Source organism: Scomber japonicus, chromosome 8 (assembly GCF_027409825.1).
Source record: "Scomber japonicus isolate fScoJap1 chromosome 8, fScoJap1.pri, whole genome shotgun sequence".
Lineage (NCBI taxonomy): Eukaryota > Metazoa > Chordata > Actinopteri > Scombriformes > Scombridae > Scomber > Scomber japonicus.
The window spans coordinates 2102763-2120810 of record NC_070585.1 but is presented as its reverse complement, the minus strand read 5'-3'; the positions used below and the strand labels follow the sequence as shown (position 1 = coordinate 2120810).

Sequence of the window (18048 nt, the reverse complement as noted above, 5' to 3'; positions counted from 1 at the left end):
CTACAAAATACTTCAAACACTGTTTTATATTTCTTTTCAGGTAGAATTTATGCTCTTTTATATGCTTAGCAGTTAGATTGTTAGCTGTGCTGCTTGTTATCTGCTCTGTAAAGACTGCTACATAATGTGGTATTAGTTCGGTAGCCAAAAGCTAAAGCTACAGTTAAGAGGCGCTATGTGGTATTAGCTCGGTAGCTAAAAAGGTAAAGCTACAGTTAAGAGGCGCTACATAATGTGGTATTAGCTCGGTAGCCAAAAGCTAAAGTTACGGTTATGAGGCGCTACATAATGTGGTATTAGCTCGGTAGCCAAAAGCTAAAGCTACAGGTATGAGGCGCTACATAATGTGGTATTAGCTCGGTAGCCAAAAGATAAAGCTACGGTTTTAAGGTGCTGCATAAATTCATTATAATTCAACTCATATGTTAGCATTATTTTACCCTTACGTTGCATATTGTTGCTCCTAGTTAGCAGCTGCAGTTTGTCTCTGCTCATGTGGAGCTTAGTATCACTGCTATAAAGTGACACATGGATGACTTTGGTATTTAAGGTGACCGCAAAAAAAAGATAAATATTTGACATATAATAAAAGGAACAAAATCAGAAAGACTTTGCTCATAATAAGACATGTCTTCTTGTGAAGCTTCCTTCCAGTCCTGGTCTCAAGGCTGAGGTGAAAGCCTCTGTGTTGGAGGAGGAGGCGGTGCTCGACACTAAAACAGCAACAGGTTGGGAGAAAGATGTGTTGAATCATTGGACCTTTTCAGTACAATTACACATTTTAATTTGCCATTGTTGTTGTTAACAGTACATACTGGTCTGAGTCTGCTGCTGTTCAGATCTGGAGAGTTATGGCTGCTGCCTGCAGTGTCTGACAGGAGAGACAAAGAGACATGAAAACACAGGCAGCTGTTTCTACCTTCACTAACATGTTTCATGTAGGGAATACTAAACCAACCCAGTCTGTTGTCTGGCAACCTCGGCAGCCCTGTGGGAGCGACATGCTGTTTGTCCTGGTTTGAGGGTATTGGGATGGGGGGAGAGAAGTGAGGCATGGTGGGAGTGGGGAGAGGCTGGAGTAAAAGAATAAATATTAGAGATGCAATGAGTGATATCTGGAACCTCATCATCTGTAAAAAATCATCCTGTCTTACAGGACGCTTGTGTTTATAAGGGAATCATATGCAAAGCCCCACCTCCTCCTCCTCCTTTTCCTCTTCGTCCCCTTCCTCATGGACCAGTTCCACCACCAACGATGGGAAGACGCCAATCCGTCCATTCAGCTCTCCCTCCCAAAAGCCATCATCCACCTGAAAGACAAAAAAAAAACATTCAAAGAAATCTGTTGTGACAAATCTGTTGGAGCAAAATGGTTAATGATACACAAATGAAAAAAACAAAAACAGGTGAAAGACATGAAATCAGCCCTTGAATTGGTCCGCATGACACACACCTCTCCATGCCGAGAGCGCATAAGGTGTATCAGCGCCCCCTCCTGGAATGAAAGCTCCTCTGCACTCTGACCCTGGTAGGAGTACAGAGCTCGTGCCACACCTGACACAAGGTTCAAATAAGATTGGATTATTACCACACACACACTCACACCACTGCCCCACCTTATTATGGATCATTTTGCATATACATGAAATGCTAATACTGACACATTAACACACAAATGGTACGATTCTTGAACATTTCCAACCTAGCAGCATTGGGCCTGAGCCACCACAGCAGCAATGGCAGGCTGACTGAAAGCTGGTAGGACTGTTGCTATTTCTCTTTGTTAAGTTTTAATATTCTTCCAAGTAAGAAAGTAATCATTTACATTCCCAGAGTGTGCTCAGTTTATCTAAATAATGCTTATTTGCAAATTTGCACAACAGATGATCTGTTGCTGCAGCTGCTGGCTGTGTGAGACAGCTGCTCATCTCAGCTGCATGACCTAATGAACTGATCTGTACAGCTCTTTGGGAATTTACTGCTGGATCTAATGTCTCTATTGTCTGTGCCTGTGCAATGTGTTTTCTGGTGATATGCTGTCCTCTGTTTGGATGGTGCAGGTGGCCAAATCTGACATAGTGCACCTTTAAAGACCCCCTCCAGACATGTACTCTTGGTTTTTTCAATGTTGGGTTAAATTAAGTCTAGTCTAAGTCTAAGTCTAGACCTGCTCTATGTATGAAGTGCTGATTGATATAAAAAATACTCTGCTTTGAACTATTTTTGTTCAAAGTGCACGAATAAAAGGTGGATGTTGTTCTCTTCTCTGTGCAGAATGATGTATGTACAGAGTTTAGAGTTTTTCACATTTATCTGCTGACAGAATGTTCTTGGAGCTCACTGACAATCTGAGTTTTAGCAGTGAATATGAGCAGGATTTGTGACATCATAGCTAGTTTGGAGCCAATCGTGGTCCAGTATGTAACTTACACAAGTGTGGCGTAGAAACTTGAAGCCTCCAATGCACAAACACTGAGAACGGACACACATACACTAACCTCGGCTCCCTGCCCTTTCTTTATTCCCTGCGGATGAGGTGGAGCTGAAAGAGCTGTCCAGTTGAACAGTGTCCTCTGCTGGTAGACACAAGAACTGCACATAACGCTCAGGAACATACCCGACCTGACCACACGAGTTACACACCTGGAGAAGCGTTATGTGAACAGATACACAGAGATACATATGAAACACAGACAAATAATGTAAGTCTAATATGTTAGCAACCAAGTGATCAGCTGTTACCTTCAGCCAGTCCTCCATGTCTCCATCCTCGATCACTTGAAGCTCTTCTCCTTCCAAAATTGACAGTTCATCTGATTGGCTGGCCTATAGGAAGTAATGGACTTTTCATACAGGTAAAACATTACACAGTGTTTCTTCCTGCATCCATACAATTGTCATTATGTTTGAGTGGGTTTTGGGGGGTTTTTCTGGGATTTTTTTTCTGTTTCTTTTCGGAATTTACCACGATGTTCCTCTGATTTCAGATGTGTAGGAGGATAAAGATGACCTTCAAAAGTCTTCTGATGAATAGCACATACAGTTGAAAAGTAATATCTTTCTAGACAGATCAAACTGTTAATGTGTAACAGAGACTTTCTCAACATTTTCTGGCCTGTGACTTCATCTTACTTCCTCAAACTTTCATGACCACAGCGGTTAGAGAGGTATCATGAAGAAGCTGACATGTTGACATTTGACAGTTGCCTTGTTTTGTGTATTTGCAAGAACATACAGGAAGTTCCAAATCGGTCATAGATGATCACATTGCTATTTAAAATATATCACAGAAGATCTCAAGATATCAACCACAACACTCTGTATGATTTTCTTGCAGTCCTGATCTTGATAAGAGCATCTAAACTGACTTCTAAAGACTGTGCACTACCTGGTAGCTATAGACCACTCTACAGGCTGCAGGGTAAACACACACTCCAGATGTTGAGGCTGGATCTGCGAAAATGTCTCCATTCTCATCATCGTAGTCCTCAAAGTCGGTCAGCTCAAACTCTTCTTCCTGGAAACCACACAGGACACACAGGAGGACTTTTTTTTTAAAATTATAGGATCCTGGAACCTCACCACGCTGAGAATCTGAGCTCCTTCTTGCAATTAATGAAGCTCCAGAGGGAGACGGATGACCTAGTTGAGTACTGCGCAGTGTGTATGTACGGCTTTGCATATTAATGCAGAGCAGTGATAAGGCAGCTTTGTCACGACCGAGCAATTGTCTGTAAATGATGCAGAGCCTTTAGCCACAAGGATCAAAATGCGTCTATGGATTCAAGATTGTGATGAGCTCAGCTGTGTGTGTGTGTGTGTTTAAATGTGTATTTATGCGTACTGAAAAGTCCTCGGTAGACTTCCTCTGTTCACTGAGCCGTCTCTCTCTCTCCAGCTCCTCCTCCGCCTGGTTCATGGCGTTATGGAGACACAGTTCGATTCCAGCAACGCTCTCTGACAGCAGAGCCAGACGGGCCTCTGCCTTCACCCTGCTGAGCTGAGACAGGGACACAGAAGTGCCTTTAAAACATACATGGCTGGATTTAACATATGGGCATTCTTCTCAAGTGCTCAGGGGTCTTTGAGTAGAAAGGGGCCCTCTATGATGGTCAATTTCATTGGTGGGTATTTGATGATTGGTTAGCAGGCCACAATGCACTGTGGTAAGGTTGTATCAATGAATGTGGGGGGGAAATGATACACTGGAGGAAAATGGTCAATGCCAGCAGTATCAAAAAGCCCAGCAGGGGGTGCCAAAAGAAAGAAAAAAACAAAAGAAGAGAAAGAATCAGCCACAATAATAAGTTGTTTTTTCAAAATAAAATTAAGAAGAGGAGGTTGTAACATAAATTAGTAATGGGGGGCAACAGTGTCAGTGTCGGGAGGGGCTTGACTACAGAATCTGAATTTTTAATTTAAATCCATACTTCCAACTATGTACTCTGTGTTAAGGAAACCATCACCAGCTGAATCAGATGCTATTTGCTTTTTTTAAAATAAGTATCAAATTCACTTGCTGTTAAAAACAAAGTCTGTATTTTAAATTGAAGAATTGAAGGGTCAATCTGGTGCGGCATCACACACAATCTGCAGTCAACCAGTAAAGCAATGTGGCAGCTGTTACTCAGGATGGATGGATAGATGGATGGATGGATGGATGGATGGATAGATAGATAGATAGATAGATAGATAGATAGATAGATAGATAGATAGACAGATAGATAGATAGATAGATAGATAGATAGATAGATAGATAGATAGACAGATAGATAGATAGATAGATAGATAGATAGATAGATAGATAGATAGATAGATAGATAGATAGATCCAGTAGTTCATACAGACACATACATAAATAAATAAGAACATATATACAAAGACTTTGAAGTTAAAAATGAAGGTAAGAACAGATTAAAAAGCAACCAAAAAATGTATATTAAAAATGATGATGTGAGACAGTTATTGCAGTGCCCTGTGATTATCGACTGATATTATTATTATATGTGAAAACAGCAGTATTAAGTCCATTGTGGCTCCAGAAGTAGCTGTGTGAAATCTGATCAATGCCTTCAAGTGAGGCCAATTAGTTGAGTCAGTTGAATGGGGCAGGCCACATTTGGACCCCAGTAGTCCCTGGGCACTGAATTTCATCTCCCCCAAACAACTTTTATTTCATTCTGATTGGATAAGTTGCATCGTGGGTAGTGTATGCAGGCACCAGATTTTGATAGGAAGAATATGTGGAATAAAAAGATGGTTCTGCAGCATCGGCAATGGTCTTTTCTCTTTTTTTAACTGTCAATCATGAGTCCAATAATGTGATAGAAGTGCAAATCGATGGAATCCCATAACAACGTTACTTATAATGGTTAAACATTTTAAAAAAGGACAGCAATCCATTTACATGTGCCAGTAGCAGAGTCTTCAGCAGCTCACCCTTATGGTTAACTGGGATACTTGTCAATGTTATTACTAATTACGTTCTTTACCATGGAAAGGGTGTTTACACTCTTTCATCTCCTCCACTGAGCACTAATAGAGGCTTCCTGGTAAATATACAAGAGGTGATGCTGCAGGTCTGGTTTACAATGTGTTAACCACATCCACACTCTGCTCGCTTTGAAATGGAAAGTTGGCTTTGATGGTGTATGATGATGATGCATTTAGCTAATTACTGCAAACTGCTGCAAGGAAGAAATATATGTCTGTGACTGGCAAGAGGGGCGAGGTTCTGGAGCTGTTACAGTAAATAAAGTGTTTTATGCATATAGTGGTTTGTTCTGTATGTATAGTAGTATATGCAACAGGGTATTTACTGCTTCAAGCATGCAAAATGTTCCAGCCACAGTTCATCTAATTTGCATGAGATACCCATAAATAACCAGCCTACCATTTTAATAGAAGGCATGGGGTGCAAAGTATGGAGGATTTGAATGGCTTACTAACTGTTGGGTGCTGAATTTTTCAAATTTAAAGTACCCTTGCTTTCCTGACGCTGTCCTGCACTTCTGTTATCTTCTGTTCCACACTGAGCCCCGTCTCCCCCGACAACAGCTTCAACCGACTCGCCAGCGTCTGCAAGGCCTGAGGGACAGAGAGATATTAAAATAATCTCAAGGTTTCACATTTAATTGGATGTTACTAGAAAGAAAATAGTACAGTTTTGCATGTCACTATCTATCCAGAAAAATGCATTTCAAAGTAGATGTGAAGCTTATATTCAGCTTCAGCAGTCAGCATCATTTTACCTCTTAGTGTTTCCCTGTTGAGCTGTGGTGGAAGTATAAAAACAAAAAGAGGGACTTTGCCACTAAAACACTGTAATGATGAAACATAGAAGACTTGATTTGTCATTTGAACAGCTGAAGCTGCATATTAGCTTCAGCCATCACTTCCATTGTAAGTGCATTATGAAGGGATCTTCTAATTTTCAGTATGAACAGGAGTGACTGCTGTTTGTTGTTTCAAGACAGACAGAAAAATTGTGAACCTGTCCTTTAAATATTACAACTCACAACTGAATAAAAATAATACATAAGAGTGAATGAAAATGAATCAAAGTCTCACCCTTTCTCCATGGGTGATGATCTTGTAGTCTTTAGCAGCTTTTGAAGCCCATTTCTTGGCCTCCTTAACCAGACAGCCCTCCCCTTCTACAGCACTGACCTCCTGCAGAACAGACAGCTGCACACAAGACAGAAAAACAAGCATGGTTCATATTTTTGTACAACCACATGGTACATTGGTGAATTATCAGTCCTCTGCACAATGCTCAAAAACACACCTTGTCTCGTGGAGCTAGTTGGAAACTGAATGCAGATGTTTTGCTGAAGGAAACAGACTCTTGTAGAAACTGCTGCACATTTCTGTCTCTGGTCACCTGACAACACAACAAGCAACTATGTTAAACAAGAGCAACAAAAGCTTTTATCCCCACCCGTCTGCTGCTTTCTGTGAATCAATGAGAGTTTGAGTTTGTGCTTACATCTGAAACATCTGTGAGTGAACAAATACGCAGTGTTTTTTAATGTCTGCTGGTCGGAAACTGCCAAAAAAAAAAGAAAAACCAAAAAAACCAAGGTGCTAAAATGCTTTCTACCCACTCACATTTTGAAAGGAACAACTGTTCAAGTGTTTCCTTCAGATTGCACTCACATGTGAGTTCAGACATTCTCACTAAGTGTTGAATTTCCCTCAGTCAACTTCTGAAACTTCATCTCCCCTCCTCTTCTTCCCTGATCTTCTGACAAAAAAACCTCTATTGCTTCTATTTGTCCTTTTCTCCTTCCCTTCTTTCTCTCTGTCTGTCACCTTCTCTGTAACCCCTCTGCTCCCTGCTTCGTGTCCTCTAGAGAGGAGGTGAGAAATGTCTTGTGTCTGGTGTCTCAGGAACCACTGTGGGATACTTTGCATGTTAGACTCATACAGATTTGAATAGACATTGATTATTGAAGGTCTGTCACATATTCTAATGGCTTTAAAGTTAGAGCTCGTCACATCATATGAAATATTTTTTTTTACTAACTATTAGGGAATTTTCACATTTCATATTTTCCAAATGTCTTAATGACGGCTTAGTAGATGAAATGCATCATTTAATAATGATGACATGATACCGTGGATATCAGCCAGGAAACAAATCAGATCAAAATATGAGGATTTAATGGAGACCTATAAAATTGCTAGTAACTGATAACAGCACAGAATGTAAAAGTCTTTTTATGGCATTTGACTTATTTCAATATATAACCAGTTCAACAGGATCTTCTAGAATGTTTTCTAGGGAATAAAATGCTTTAAAAAAAATAACAAGCACTATTTTATTGACCTTTTTTCTTTCTATAAAAAAAGGTTTTTAAAGTTTTTGAAATGTTACTATTATTATTTTTTCCTCTTATTTATTTTATTTTATTTATTTTTTTGAAACATTTCTGTCATTCTCATTTTCTCTTGCGCGCATTGGTCTTTATATATTTTTTGTTCCCCCATCTTTTTTATTCCTTTTTTTGTCACTTGTTCTGTCTTATTATCAGCTCGTCAATCAGCTGTATGAAAGCTGCTGTATAAATAAAGCCTGACTGATTGATTGATGATTTTTTAGTGAGGTGCCACTGCAGTAAAGGTGGCTTGTCTACATATACCACCAGCTCAGATTTGCCTTTACTGAATACCAATTGTATGCATATGCACACACACACACACACACACACACACACACACACACACACACACACACTAATGCATGTATACCTTAGCCACACTGTCCCATATCCTGCTGTGCTGTTTGTGTGCTGCCAGACATGTATCCATCTCTGTCCCACACAGCAGAGTAAAGTGGCTCCTCAGATTGTCATAAATATCACCGTCCATTAGCTTTAGGGGGGAAAGAGAGGAAAAGTTAGGATACCTTCACCACTATTTTATCTCATTATGCATAGCCAAATTAACCTGCTACAGGAGCCATGTTGATCCCTCATCCCATTTCCTTGTTCATTATAATACCTAACAACTCATGTGATGAGATCAGTGTAGAAAGGCTACAGATTGAATGATAGAAATTAAAGTAGTGTTGTGCAATGTGCTTAGCCTGCAACACAACAGGAAGTGATGTGGTCACTCTTTTATCAGATACACAACTCAAATGATTATAATGTCCTTTTTGCTAGTTCCGTATGTATCTTGTGTGTGTGTGTGTGTGTGTGTGTGTGTGTGTGTGTGTGTGTGTGTGTGTGTTACCTCCATAATACGTGGTAAGTCGTTGGTGTAGTAGTGTTGTTGGTGGGTGTTGACGGCTGCTAACGCCAGCAGATACTCGTTGCGAACCTCAGTCAAACGGTCATCACACTCTTTCAACCTGGCGCTGAGCTGAACACGCACGCACACACAGACACACACAAAAAATACTCTTTAAAGGTAAATTTACGTAACTGGAACACTGCTAGCCAGAAGGTGTAGCAGCAGGAAGAAAGGAAGTAGAAGAAAAATGTTGCATCTGTTCCATGTTTATAAAGCATGTGCCACATTCATGTAATGTATGTTGAAAGGTAGTGATGGGACAGATACCATTGTTTCAATTCCAAACTTCACATCTGTACTTACACTTAATATTTTGAGTGCAGAAGTGCATTCACACTGAGAAGTATGGAAAAATGCTGTTTACTATGGGCCTAATTTGTGCAAGATAATACCTGCTGTCCATTTAGTACGTTTACAATAATGAAAATATAATATTTAAACGTTTTTACCCCAGTGTGCAAAATACAGGGAGGAGAAAATGCAAATATGTTATTTAGCATACACATTGTGATTTACCAAACCTGAAGGTAGTTTTGCTAACGGTAACTGTGTCTATAAATAATACATTTGAAGGGCAGGTATTAACCGGCTTCACTCTCCCATTGTGTACTTGTAATATTTGTTTTTGTTATAACTCAATATAATTGTTAACCTCTTCCACTAGAACCTGATCACATTTCTTTTTGGGTATTTTGCACTGTGCATGCAATTTATTTGGGATCTTGGTAAATCAGGCCCTATCAGGTACTATGAGTGCACTCAAAACAGTCAACAGTCGCCATCTTGGCTACGTAGCAGAAGGGAAAGGACCACTTGTCAAACAGGAAATGGCAAGGACATTGTAACTACGGTGAACTTTGCCACATTATACAAAAAGCCCCTCTATATTGTTGTCATAGCCATTAGTTAGTAGTTATTATTGGGTTAATTTAGCAGTCTAATGATTTGGTACTGCAAACGTTAACGCAAATGCTAAAGCTAGCTTGCCAACAATATCTGGCCAACGCTAGCTTGCTAACTAGCCAGCTAACTAGCTAATCATCATTTTCAGTAAGTTGTGCGTGATGACTGATTTGAGACAACACTACCTATTGAAATTTGCACATTACACAAATAAGTACATAGTGAACACAGTGTACATAAGATTGGGGGGATAAAACTTGTTCAGGTCAACAGCTCACTCTGTTCTATATGAAATGCTCTTACACAATACTTCATTTCAGCAGCATACCTTAGCAGTCATTTTATGTAGTCCGCTTTTAAAGTGGAAAATCCCATGCTCGCTCCTCCTTGCTCTGGAAGATAAAACATACCGCTAATATAACAAAAGACATTCTGTAGCCACACATTATAATATATGCGGTATCTTTTTGCTTTCACTAAATATTATTTAACACAGTCATTTGAAATACTAAAATACTTCAGGTTGGAGAACTTCAGTGTCTGTTATCTTAACAGACTTGCCATCACTGTCATTTTATGCTATAGAATTGTTAAATAAGTTAGTTGTAGTTGAACTGTATTAATGTTTTCAGTGGTACTATGTGATGCAACACATGATTTAAAAAATCAATATGGTACCACTTTACAGTAAGTCTACCCTTATAGGCTTTGTAAATGGTACATAATTGGCTCATTAATTAGGTTGTGAGCCCTTTCTAAACATTAACAAGCTGTTATAACTCATTGACAAAAAAGAGGGGTAACAGTGACCAGTTTCTTACTAAATAGTGATCTAATATTTATTTGTATTGCTAAATCTCAGATTGGATTATTTGTTTTTGCCAAAAAGTTAACCTGCATTGATGATTTTTTGAATGGTGAATGGTTTATGAAGTGTGATGAACCATTTATAAATCCTTTTTAAGGGTAGTCTTATAATTATGCTTGGAAAGTTTAATATTTTTCCATATTTTTGCTTTTGTTAAAGTGATCACAATGTTAATCAGACCTGTATCAACTTCACATTCTGTTCTTTTGTGATCTGGCTTTTAACCTGTAAACTGTTCTTTTATCCTCTTTTCATTTTATGTCTTTTTTAACCTTCTACATTGTTTGTTCTTTTCATTTTATGTATTGTTTGGTGGTGTGTTACTCCACATTGTTCTATATTTTAATTGTGTCCTTTGTAAAGGGTCTTTGAGCACTTGTAAAGGCACGTTATAAATAAAATGTTTTATTATTATTATTATTATCATCACATGTCATTTCCTGTCAGGAAGTGACCACAGAACTCTGAAACCATTAGTAATATAGCGGTGGTTTGCCATCCTGCAATTCTTTGCAGTTTTGTTAATGGACAAAGTAAATCCCATACCTGAAATCAGCAAATGCTACAGTGCATCTCAGATCATCAGATGTCTTTAACTGTTCCCAAGCCTCTTTTCAGCAGACAACTGTGGCTGTTCTGTAGATTAGCATCTCTCACACATACAGACAGACAGACATGCATTAGTGCACACTGACCTGCTCTGTGCATCAGCTGTTTTTTCTCTGGCAACACTGGCAATGTGACTGAGCTGGTGGTAGTTCTTCTTAATCCTGTGCAGCTCACGCAGAGAATCCACCACTTCACCCTGTACCCTCTGAAGCTGCTCCAGGCCCTATAACACAAACACACATGCACACACGCACACACACACACACACACACACACACCAAAATGATTCTTTCAGACACTGATAGCCTTCGGTAGATATTTCATGGTCACACTGTAGGATTTCAGAGAATTAACTTGTGCTGTTTTGCTTTTTTATTCATATGCAATGATTAATGACACCTAATGAGTGTCTACACATTTTCAGTACTTGATCACTACTTATCTGTGTGTGTGTGCGTGTGTGTGTGTCTCACTTTCTTCGCTCGGACGTCCTTTGAATTGCGAAGGCTTCTGGAGACTTGCCCAATCAGTCTGCGATACTCCTCTGCTGCAGCGAGTCGTGATGCAGCAGTCTGAGCTGTGGCATCGACCACAGACCGCCACACGCCAAACACACTGCTGAACACACACGCACACATACACACACCCACATCAGTTCTGACATTTTACAACTCCTGATGCCAGACTTGTATTATAACCTACTTTTCTCCACACATTTATACATCAAAGCTGTGCCACCCTACTAATCACTCACTAATGTATTTACACTTTTTTTTCTTTGCATAACTTCTGATTACAATACAAGAAATCATGATTTAAAACATAAACATGTATTCCCTGTTGTGTTTAACTGACTCCACACAGTACTTTTGCATCTAGAAAGTGCAGCAGAAGCACCACATTCATGTTTCTTTTTTCCCCCAAAGTCTGTTTCTACTGCTTTCAGAATGAATGATTTCCACATTTCGTCAAACCACAACATTCACTGAAACCAAACATACCTATTTAGTACCACTCTGCCACCACAGTGAAGGCATGAGCTGTTCCATTTGCCTATTGCAAGGGGTAAAGTGTGTCAAATTGACTTGAAACTAAATTTTGTGAATGCTGTTATAGTTGTAACCTACTGAAAGTATAACACCCTCTCTAAGTCATGCAAGTACGCCTATGCAAGCTGTATACTTCTGTTTTTTCCTTTCCCCTTTACTGCAGAGGAAGAATAGGAAGGTGACAAACATACAGATACGCTATACTTTCTGTGTAAAACTGCTGGTGTCATGGAGTTTATCATGTATGATCACTTAAAGCAACTTAAAAGCAGCAATTTCATAGTCTTTGTCTTTTGCAAACCTGCTGACATGACACAACATTGAACTGCATGCAACATGATGTAACTTTCCACACTTGGAAATCATTGAAAATGAAATGCGAGCAGCAAGCAAAATAGAAAACAGCTGATGAGAAGGCTGTGTGTGCACTGTGCATCTGTGTGTATTACCCAGAAGCAACAGCTTCTGTGTTTCCTCTTTGCCAGTCTCTCTTCTGGTACTGGACAGCTAACCTCTGAAGAGCCTGAAATTGCAGCATTTAGTATGACATCACAACTCCAAAGAAAAGACAGTGAAATGTAGTGAGCTGAGAACTAGGCAGGCTTTGTTTTACTGTTATTGACCTCTGCATAGTTCAGTAACTAGTGTTATAAACATACACATTATGCTTTTTTAATGTGAGTATTATTTACACCGTGTCATATTAGAGTACCCTTAAGGAACCTCGACTATTAAAACTTGTAGGCCTCATTAAATTAACATTGTCATCAGCTATATCAATGTGGTATAAAAACACTCATGGTACCTTAATTTTTCATAAAATTGTGAAAAAAATATTTTCATTCGTAGGTCGCCATTGTTGTTTATGTCGCAATGCAGTCTGGGTAGTGACGTCAAATGGTTCCAATGCATTATTTAATAACCCAGAATATGATCAGGGTGTTTTTTGCTATGCCTTATGTTAATTGTGTCCATAACAACATATAATATTCATCCATAATAACAGTTAATGTGGGAAATAATAGATCATGAAAGAGAAATCTTTCTAATAAATTAAGGAAGTTGTTTGTTTCTTTTATTGATCAGATAGACAGTTATCAGGTTTTTAACTAGATGGTGAATCAGAAAACTAAATATAACACTTGGGAGTGATGCACTTGAGATTATTCTGTTTCCATTTCAGTGTCAAACTGCAGTGATGTATCAGATCAGTCTGATCAGCTGTAGCAGCCAATCAATCAATAAAGGTGTGTGTCGGCCAGTGAAACTTCCATGGAGGCTGCTCTCCTTTATCATCACTCATAGGTCCTCAGAGATCTCTCCTCCGTCCTCACTCCTCAGAGCCGAAGATTTGAACGGCCCTAAACGTAGTGGTCATCCTCGAATGGAACCAATTTGCGTCATCAAACCAGAGGTCCTTGCACATGTAGTGTAATGTTGGCCTCTTTATGTCAAAATACGAATCAAACGTAGAAGACTTTTAAATAATGACGGTATTTCATGTGTTTCTAATGATGTATTTTAGTAGAAAAGGGCAATTATAGCATATATTAAAGAATACAAGTCTTAATAGTCGGGGTTCCTTTTAACGTCATTTCATTCTGACCTCTGTCTCTAAATGTATCTAAATTAGCTGAATTGTTTTTCAGGAAACAGCGCACTGATTTTTTCTTTTCTTCACTCCTCTTTCCTCCGAAATACATACACACACACACACAAACTTATCTGAGGATCACACACACACACATACATACATGTCACATTCCCCAACATTGTGCGAAAACACATGAAGCTCTCGCTGAAACGGTATAAACTGAGAGCGTCCAGTGGGAGAGGTTATAAATAAAGACAACGGCGACAGAGGAGAAACACTCATAAAAGCCTCGTTAGGATAACATAACAGTGTGATGAAACATACTGACACACACTATACAATCACATGAGTAACCAAACAACACCACAGCACTCATGGAGCTGACATGGAGCCTCTAATCGATAAATAATAAGCATTTCCAGTTAAAAAAAAAGAAGAAAGGTGCCAGTAATAGATGTAATAGTGGACTAGAATAGTTTGTGTGTGCACTCACCTGACCATATTCTTTCTCTATGGCTGCTCGTTGCTTGCTGAAGGACCTTGGGGAACACACAGACAACACCCAACAAACATGACATAGACAGATATGTAATGTAATACTGTATTGATCTTCTTGAGTATCCCCCTCTCTCTCTCTAACACAACCCAATGGGTGGATGTCCTAAAAATATATTCACAGTCCAGTACAGAGAGTATTGTACCTTATCTCCTCCAGAAGTTCAGTGTCCTGATGTTGCTTGTTCTGTAATTTGCTAAGCTGCTCTGAGAACACCAGTTTCACCTGCTGGCTTTCTTTCACCTGCATATACACACACATATAGAAACACACAAAGGGAAAGCTCAAATGTTGAATTTTGTCGCATCTTCATTGGCAGGTTCGGTTATATTATCAAATCCATTAGTGAAGTGATTGGAGAAAACATCGGAGAAGCAGAGTAGAGCTTTCTGGAACATCTTCACTTACTTCCAAGGTACATGGAAGCAACATTTGTAGTATACAGAACAAATTTATTGTTAGAGGAAATTCCCCATTGGCTGATAAATGTCTAGGTGCGAATAATTGGTCATTTCTTATCTATATTTTAACAATAATGTTGCTCTGTATACAAGTGTTGCTCAAGCTTTGACCTTTTTACAATCAAACAATGTGGGAATACTTAGTGTTAGTCATCTTCTTAGTTGTATGTTGATTTTCAACCACTGTGGTGAGATATATTAATGATTTTACCATAAACAACTTCCTTAGGAATGTAAACTCAGTTTCATCTTTACATCATATCACTATTATGTAGGCAAAAGTAGCCTATGACATAATAACCTCTGATAATGTAATAAAACCAATAATATATTAATACACCGATAACATTATAACATTTCTGAACCAATAACAGAATAACCTTTTGCCAATACTGTAATAAGTTATTACATTATTGGCTGTTTGTTGCGTTATTGGCTAGGTTAAAAAAACAACATCCTTTAAAAAAAATGTAATAACTGGAGCCGATAATGTAATAATATACTAATTTCACTTTAAGTTTCATTGATTGGATATAAAGTGTCACACTTCCATGACACTTATTAAATCACTGGCAAGTTTTTACATTATCGGCTTTATTACATTTCAAACAGGCAAAATTATTACTTTATCAAAACTAATAACTAGTTTTATCACATAACTTTCATTTGCTAGGAAGCTATTACATCTAAGAATCATGTGGGAGCTAAAGTATGTAGCATCCCCATGAAGCATATGTGATGCTGTGCTTTTACGGAGGCTAAGCTAAGAAAAAAAAAGTCTCACTTTTTCAACAATGTTTTCAGACACTAAATGCACAATAAACAGTATGTGTGAATTATTGTCGGACTGTACTGTTGACGTGCTAATATAACAGAAACTTTTCTAAGGCCTGGATACCAGACCAAATCTCAAAGTCCTATAAGAATTGCTCGACTGGAGAAGACGCCAAAAAAAAAAAAAAAAAAGTTTATAGCTTCCGGGTTTGCTTCTGCATTATGCCACCCACTGAATATGTGTAGTCGGGGTTCCACTGGCCCCGCCCGCCCAGCTCTTATAATACTTATAATACTCACATCTCAAACAACCTCACCCACTCTATTATAGATCATGATAGTTCAACCTACAATGCCACACCAATATGGCATTAACTCAAAAACTACTCTTAGGGTTAGGGTTTGGGTTAGTTATGGCACACTTTTTCATGTCACTTAAGCAAAATAACTGGTGTGCTCAACAGCTGACCCAAAAAAATCACAAAACCTTTTTATGGTAGATATATGACTTGAATAGGTTGACAGGTGTAATCAAGAACACTAATTATCAACCTCCTCCATTTGGGTTTAGTCAAAGTATCTTACATTATAGTATATATAGATCAATTAGATGATGGTGGAAATTCACAAGTCAAAGTTCACCTAATTTAAAGCCATAATTAACCCTCAAAATCATAAATGTACTTTTGCTGTGAGCAAAAACACATTAAGCTAATACATTATCAAATTCACATTTTCAGTGGTTGACAGTTTTGTTGTACTATTTCTTGTAATTTTTCATTTTAAAGAAAGAAGGTTTCTCTTATCTTGTCATGTGTTAACTTGGTTTGGGGTTTGAGAGTGAAATGCTAAACAGGCCTACTACAGAAGTACTATCAAACAGTATAGGCTATTGTATACATTTTTTAAAAACTGCCTTTTCTTGTTATGGACTGCAGTAAAAACCGAGAACATGTTCAATGGAATGATATTGAATCCAACTGATTGGCTAGACTAGACTGGCTAGTACAAAATGTACTGTCTATAATCAGGTACATACAAAATAAACTCAAACACCTTGATGACAACCTTGTATATTTCATATTATATTTATCATATTTAGAAACAAATACATTTAAGAGTATATAAATATATATATATATATATATATATATATACATAGTTATGTCTAAACATATGTCTGAACACACTAAGCAAAGCAACTTTAAAGGAAGGCGGGCTAGATGAGCAGAAATGAAAGTAGCAGAGACACAAAGTGCTCTCATGTATAAGTACTTGTTCAACTCTCCTCCCACAGAAGTCCAAATGATTACCCTGAGCAGCACCTTACCTTCCTGGGTGGTGGCTGCATTACTGCTGGATGCTGATAGTGTCTGTTATTGTCTCCGTTACTGTCTGTTTGTTTCAGCTGTGGTGTTCTGCTACTTCCTCACTATTTTCATATGCACATGTGCTACTGTTTCTCCCTCCCTCATACTCTCTCGCGCTCTGTCTCTCTCTCTCTGTGTCTCCCTCCCCCTCCCTTCCCCTCTCTCTCCTCCTCTCTCTCTGTCTTTCTCTCTCTCTCTGTTCACTCCACTCTGGTGCAGTCTTGAAGAAGGCCACCAGGGGGCAGAAGAGTCCAGTGACTTTATGCTAAAATGTGAAACTCCTCTTCATTGCCATTACTTTACCACATACATATTTTAAAACTTTAACTGTAACTGTAACTTTAAAATGAAATATTTATAATAAATATTTTATCCGAAATAATAATTGTCTTCAAATCCTGACTCTTCATTTGCACAGTTAAATAATAAAGTTCTATAACAGAATACTGACCTTTTCTCCCCTCAAAATTGTGATATTAAGTTGTGAATTCTAATGTCAACATTTTTTTCACATGGTCTTATTAAAATTCATACAGCTCTCAATACTACTTGGTAACAAAAACCCACCTACATTTTGGATCAATGACAAAAGTGTGTTTATTTGTTCAGAAAGAAGGAAGAGTTGACACATTGATTCATAAGAAAGAAACAATATCAGCTACAGAAGAGCCCAGAGGCATATTCACTTGGAAAGGTGGTTTTAATACAGTATGATTATTATTCCATGTATATCAAAACACTGTGTACTTGTATTCAATCAATTCAGTGGAGACAAATAGTAATAAATACATTAATAGATTAATTGACATAAATAAGATAAATTAATAATAAATAAAATAAATAACAGGTCAAAAGACAACACATTTGCTAACATACATCATATTTCTTGTCTGGCATCAATATTATCAACAACAAACAGATTGAGTTCCATAAAAAGTACTGCTGTCATACATCTTAATATCAATCATGCAGCATGTTAAGGAATAGTGTTTGATCGAACTTTTAATGTATGTTAGGGTTATACCCCAAAAACTCCTAATTGATTTGATAGATGTATTTGGTTAT

At 38.2% G+C, this 18048-nt stretch overlaps 1 protein-coding gene across 1 annotated transcript; it reads right to left on the bottom strand.

Annotated features, from left to right (window-relative positions):
• Window positions 1–662: 662 nt before the first annotated feature.
• On the bottom strand, window positions 663–17025 carry LOC128363337 (F-BAR and double SH3 domains protein 1-like). Its single transcript, XM_053324303.1, has 20 exons — window positions 16944–17025; window positions 14524–14621; window positions 14316–14361; window positions 12678–12751; window positions 11653–11797; window positions 11266–11402; window positions 10031–10094; window positions 8740–8868; window positions 8254–8376; window positions 6788–6883; window positions 6571–6687; window positions 5983–6087; window positions 3845–4000; window positions 3389–3517; window positions 2743–2826; window positions 2499–2643; window positions 1454–1554; window positions 1197–1310; window positions 816–1073; window positions 663–713 (listed from the first exon to the last, which is right to left on the bottom strand). The coding sequence occupies exons 1-20, from the start codon at window positions 16962–16964 to the stop codon at window positions 663–665; spliced, it is 2193 nt and encodes a 730-aa protein (XP_053180278.1). The 5' UTR covers window positions 16965–17025.
• Window positions 17026–18048: the final 1023 nt, after the last annotated feature.